We start from the raw sequence: 6,144 nt of genomic DNA, 5'->3' as shown, positions 1-6,144 counted from the left end.
ACTGGGCTCGAAAATGCACATGCACAGTCTCAAAGAATATGTATCCATCATATATATATTTTTTGCATGTTGACAAAGTCAGACTGGGTCTGCTGTTGACCCGAACGTGTTTGTTTCACATGTGTATGTCGTGTTGCGTAAATTCCCCTGTAATCTAGCACAATGTGTGCACAACAACCGCATATTTCAGTCTCTAAAACACACTGCGTGAAGAAATCCTATCGGCATGGGGACAGATAAAACGCACCACACTGTGTTCATCAGCGCAACATTCACCATGATCCAAATTTGAGGATTATTTCCCACGAAATCTGGATTTGTGTTGCAGCACATGGGTCGAACAGCTGACCGATATGTTACGCAATGCAAATCCCATCCCGGCGCTGTGGGCCGGGAGTGCCCGAATGCGGCCGCGCGTGGTGTCTCCGCATGTGACGTAGCTAGCGAGTTATTTTCTGTGCGGTAGTGGAGTGCGCGCTCGGCAAGTCGGCACGACTCGGAAAGTCACCGCGGAGGATTTGTAGACCACTTGTTCAACTAGTCTCGAGTCGACTGACGTGAGAGCTTCCTCTGGGATCACGAACACACAGAAATGTCGGGGGATAACGAGGAAACACAGACGGCCGGGGAGACGTCAGCGGACCAACGGGTAACTGTGCAGCGGCTTAGTCAGGAGCGCTGACTTTACCACCGCGACCGTTACACGTTCATAGCTTAGCTTCGTCACCCCGCGCTCGTTATTGTTGACATGTCAACCGGAGCCGGCTAACGTACCGAGGGGGTGGAATATTAATTGTTTTTGTCAAACCAACACGACCACACGGACGTGTAATGCTACCAGTTGCGTGGCCTGCGGGTCGCGGTGGCTATAATGCAACGAATGTTTCGGCTGGTTTGTGTGAACGTCAGAGGTGCCGCTAGCTAACGTTAGCAGCCAAGCTAACTCTCATGACATTCACACAGACGTCAACGGTCAGCTCCGCTGCTCGTGTTAGTTGGTTTAACGCTAGTTAGCTGAACCTGGCTCGATGCCTAACTAGTTACAATCACGTGATAACGTGCCGCCTCGCTTATCGTCCCAGCTCGAATAAACAGTCACGGTTATATTGTTGCCCAGAGCGACGGTCCGAGCCGCTCAACCGGGTACAGGTAATCGCTCTACAGGTGACTTGTCCAAGAAACACGAGACAATATTTCCTTTTATTTCCTCAATAAAACACAGGGAATTGAACTTCCTAATGATAACTAGGTCAATATAGTAACGTTACAACTGTACTGTCACAATTAGGCAGTTTACCATAGGGTTTCATAGTTTTTTATGCAGAAAAGGTTATGTTTTAGTAAATGTTTACTTTATTAGTCAAAGGTTTGACATAGATAGAGCCATATTATGCTGCCATTAGCTGACAGACGTTTCAGAGGGAGCCCCTTGGGCCCCGTGGTGAATGTAGTCTCTTGTGTGTGCTGCATTTGGGTTTGGAGCAAACCATTTTCCTTCTACATGTTCCTACATTTTTAATGTTTAATGATTCTGCTGGTTTTTCAGGAGGTTCCGGACAAGGTGGTCAATCCTGAGAAGTCAGAAGAGGCTAAACTGAAGTCCAAATACCCAAATTTAGGAAACAAACCCGGGGGCTCTGACCTGCTTCGCAAACGCCTCCAGAAGGGGGTGAGTTATATCTTGTGTTTTTCTGCAAGACATTGAGAGTCCACTTAGGTACAGTCTCTAAACACTCTTTCATTTCTTGTTGGCAACATTGCACTTACTGTCAGTTGCCAGTTTATATGGCACCTAAAGTGTTTGACAAATAAATAATACCTCAAGGTTGACAACATACTATATGGACTTCTGCATTAATGCTCCATCATGTGTTCAATGTCAGAACTGCACGTATAAATTTACCTTGCGTTTCATTCAAAGATAAAATAAAACAAACTAAATAATCATGATTCCAACAATATCTTTCCAATTCTTCCTGGCAAATGAAAACTGGCGACTTCAAGTCTATCCTATTAGATTCTAGCAATACATTTACTTGTGAAACACATTTGCTCTTTTCAAACATTTATTTTATGACATTTTGAAAGACTAAGTAAACAATGTAATGATCTGTAATTAAACTAATTGAAATTCAACAAAATAAAGATTTTTAGAAAATGAAGAATGCTTAAATTATGAGTTGATTAATTGATTTGATCATTTACAATACAAAAGGGAAAACAAGTCATTTAGGTAAAACTCACTTTCCAAACTAAACATTTGGTTATTTCAAGTAAACAAAGAGCAGCTTGCTTTTCTCATATTACAGCATAATCGTATACAATCATGAATTGTAAAACTTTTATTTAATGAATAATGAAAAAAAACAATTGAACAAGATCCAATAAAGAAATTAATGACTACTTACAACCATAACTATATTTATCTTGCCTGCCAAACAAGCTTAAATACTGTAGCTCAAACATGTCTGTGGAGTTTTCTAGTAAACAAACACAAGTTTACATTCAGTATTTTGCAGAACAGATTACATTGTGTGCATCATTGAGGTGTAATGAACATGTCGAGTGCATTTCCCTTGTAATACATCGGCAATGCCGAAGTGCTCTCATTCATGTTTAATGACTACCAGTCCTCTTCTTCACTGCCTTTGTTTGCACATTTCTACGTTTGTTGGCAAGGTAACCTCACAAACTGTCGATCAGCAGAATGACCTGGAGCCAGTGGGAACATGTGTGCGTCCTCGTGCGTGATACAAAGTAGAGACCATCTTGGGACTGGATCTCACTTGGCTCTGTGTCGAATTGGGGAGCCAATGGCCCCCTTTCCCACTTGATCAGACCCCGCCCATCTTCAAACTCAACTGTAATCGGGGTCACTAAAATCTTTTCACTGAAACGCACACATACTCACAAGATGGAAACAATGCGGCTGGCAACAAAACAAGGACCCACTCATTAGAACGCTTCACCGTAGCGCTATCAGCTGTCAAAAACTCCACAATGTACTCTTTAAAATAAGCAAGCAAGTCTTTAAAATGGAATTAAGATAAGTACTGATATTATTCTTGCAAATTAAGCAAACCTATTGTATGTTTAAGACACAATTATCTTCTCCTTGCAGTGTAATTCATGTGTGAATCATATGTCCCTCTACAGCAAAAGTACTTTGACTCTGGCGACTACAACATGGCTAAAGCCAAGATAAAGAACAAGCAGTTGCCGACAGCTGCGCCAGAGAAGACCGAGATCACTGGGGACCACATCCCCACCCTCCAGGACCTGCCCCAGCGGAAACCTTCTCTGGTGGCTAGTAAACTGGCAGGCTGATGCACACACAGCCTCGACAGCCCCTGCAGCAACTCCTTGCCCTTTAACCTTTCTACTCAAGTCTCAGAACTGTAACATTACCTCTCCCATCCCTCACAGTACCCGTCCCCCTGCCTCTGCCCCCTCCCCACCAGCCTGGACACCACCCTACCAGAGCCCACACCTAACACCCAGCAAACTGGCGAGCTGATTCCTTCAAATCCTGTTTAGTTTTGTCCCCCACCCCCACCCATCTGGCCCGGCCCCCACTCCCTCCTATCTTTGTCCTCTTCCCTGGCTGCTTCTACAAACTGACTGCTCCCCTTCTGTCTCTGTCTTCTAACTTTCCCATGTTTCTTTTTAATTTTCTCTTTACTGCAATATGAGATGCACTGAAAGACGGGACATTCAAGTGTGATGAGTGGATTGTGACGCTTCTGGACGACTGATACCACGGTGTTGCCGGCTGAAGAGAGGGGGCGAGCAGCAGAAGCGGCGCCTTGAATGGTTAGAGGGCTTTAGTATGGTCATCAGGATCCTTCAGTTTGGAAGTGTGTGTGTGTGTGTGTGTATATATATATATATATATATATATATATATATATATATATATATATATATATACACACATATTCCTTTGTTTGGCAGGGGCCGATGTCAGTCTATTAGAATGTTTTACATCAGGTTTGTATCATTCACTGTATGCCCTTATCAGAGGCAAAGCTCAGTTTTGTTAACACTTTGATTATGAATCATGTACTGTACTAAAGAACCACACAGCAAAGGTCAGAATGTGATATGGAACTGCATGTGTAATGCAGGGCTCCCAAAGGTGAACCTCACTGTGCTCCATTTTCAGTTCATCAAGGTGCACTGAACACAGAGATTGACAAAGATGCTCAATGTCAGGTGCAGCGTATGAGCCTTGGGTGGTATGTGGATGATGCTTTCAAGACATTTTGAAACTTTGAAGAGTGAAAGAGAAGGACATGTTGAATGCGTGCACTGTATTTATGGGGTGCCATTCATTTCAGGTCAGACGATGACACTGTTCTTTGGTCAACATATCTGGTTACAAGTTGTCATGAATGGAAATGTAACATGCTAGAATTATGAGGTAGAATAAATGGGACCTTAAAGCTACATTTCTGTCCCTACCAGTCATGCATCCTGCATGCTGTGTGAGAAGACACATGTACTGGGAGCAGCTCTTGACAGCAAATAGTGTTATTAATCATGTTCAGACTTGGGGAAACCCTTTTATACCCATGAGTTGAAGTCGTTTCATCTTTAAAGTGTAGATGGCCATGTATAATGCTTTTCCGAGGTCCTTACTGACTGGATGAAGTTTATCTGATGCGGTAAATTGAAGCTAGCACAACATCCGTCTGAGCTTCTGCATGTATATGGCTGCTGTCACTTTGTGCCATTTTGTTTTGTAAATAAAATAGTTTTGCACAAATGTTTAATTGCTGTGTCGTGTGTGCCATGTTAACGTTTTAATGTTTTAGGATGTATCTGACGGTCTCATCAATGCTGACACTGGAGCACAAACAGTTTTTATTATTGATATTATTGGGCTTAACACAATTCACTTCATGTTTTTCTTTGTCCTTGTCTTTTCCACATGTTTTGAAAACGTACTTCAGGATGAAACTTCCCATTCCAGTTCTTCAAAGATGATGTTATATTGTTATGTTAAATAGTTTTTTTTGGCCATCAGTATTGTAGACGTCAACAAAAGGTTGCAAAAAGTAATGCGAACTCCAGTCGGAGGCAATTAAGCATCACAGTCAAGCCTCAAGAATGGAGAACTTTTACATCTGGATTTGATGCTTTCCCTTTTATAATGAAATGGCTTGCACCAAGAAAATAAAATGTCAGAAACTGAGTATAATAAGCTTCCTTTTGCAAGGACACTCTAGTTGCAAGGTTATCCTGCATTTGACCCATTATAAATTAAGTTCACAAATCCCAGTAAAGTATCCCATCATGTACACATTACATACAATTGCAAAAAAATGACAAAAACATTTGTATTTGTTGGATAATATTATCTTCATCTTGAAATAATATCCTTGAAATAATAAGAAATGTATTGATTGAGGGCCCACAGCTGAAGGCCTTCACTTAACATTGGAGATGCAATTAGTTAACATTGTTGTTTACATATGCAATACCGTTTTGTTGTTGATGTATTTTCAACTCGTCGCCAGCGGGGGGCGCAGTTCCTCACGCGACAACAGCGCTCTCTGTTTGGCTGAATCATTTCATCCATTGTACCCAGAATGCAAAGTGAGACACTGAAACCTCAGCAGCGCCAAGCTTTCCAGGTTATCATGGCGATAAGAGACACATCTTCCCCCTGAGTCCCTGCAGCAGCAACAGAAACAACAAAGGATTTCTTCCACCGCTACATGAAAACACACACCGAGTCGCGTGCAGCGCGGGGACCTGGCGGACTTTTAGCCCAGATTGGAGAAAGGACATAGCGCGTGAATCACCGCCATGGCAGCGTCGGAGCTGTACACGAAGGTAAAACAAGTGTATATTGATATGCAACGCTTTATATCCGCATGCTTAGCATGTCGAGTAGATACACATCATAGTCGCGGGTTTGGCGTCATGCGAAGTGCCTTCACGTCTCCAGGATGTTCTCCCCAGAAACACGCTGACAGTTCGCTTTTATTTTCGCTACGAAAAAGAAGTGTTTTTTTAAAATGTTGTTTTAAATAGCAGGCTTGGTGGTGCTTTTCAAATGAATGAAAAGGATGTCGAGACCACAGGGGGAAAACACCCGCTGGTCTGACACGCAGTGAGATGTGCTCGAGCTGTTTA

General features: G+C 42.6%; 2 protein-coding genes across 2 annotated transcripts in view; both read left to right on the top strand.

Annotated features, from left to right (window-relative positions):
• Window positions 1-432: 432 nt before the first annotated feature.
• On the top strand, window positions 433-4,772 carry LOC117728753 (cAMP-regulated phosphoprotein 19-A-like). The gene is made up of 3 exons (XM_034529579.1): window positions 433-649; window positions 1,547-1,669; window positions 3,157-4,772. The coding sequence occupies exons 1-3, from the start codon at window positions 593-595 to the stop codon at window positions 3,325-3,327; spliced, it is 351 nt and encodes a 116-aa protein (XP_034385470.1). The 5' UTR covers window positions 433-592; the 3' UTR covers window positions 3,328-4,772.
• Window positions 4,773-5,611: 839 nt separating this feature from the next.
• The window catches only part of myo5aa (myosin VAa), a 45,886-nt gene continuing 45,353 nt past the window's right edge, over window positions 5,612-6,144 (top strand). The window contains exon 1 of the mRNA XM_034526306.1: window positions 5,612-5,841. Coding sequence (XP_034382197.1) covers window positions 5,815-5,841 — 27 coding nt within the window. The 5' untranslated portion in view covers window positions 5,612-5,814. The remainder of the gene's footprint in view (window positions 5,842-6,144) is intronic.

This window comes from Cyclopterus lumpus, chromosome 3, assembly GCF_009769545.1.
Source record: "Cyclopterus lumpus isolate fCycLum1 chromosome 3, fCycLum1.pri, whole genome shotgun sequence".
Lineage (NCBI taxonomy): Eukaryota > Metazoa > Chordata > Actinopteri > Perciformes > Cyclopteridae > Cyclopterus > Cyclopterus lumpus.
This window is presented reverse-complemented; position numbering and strand designations above follow the sequence as displayed.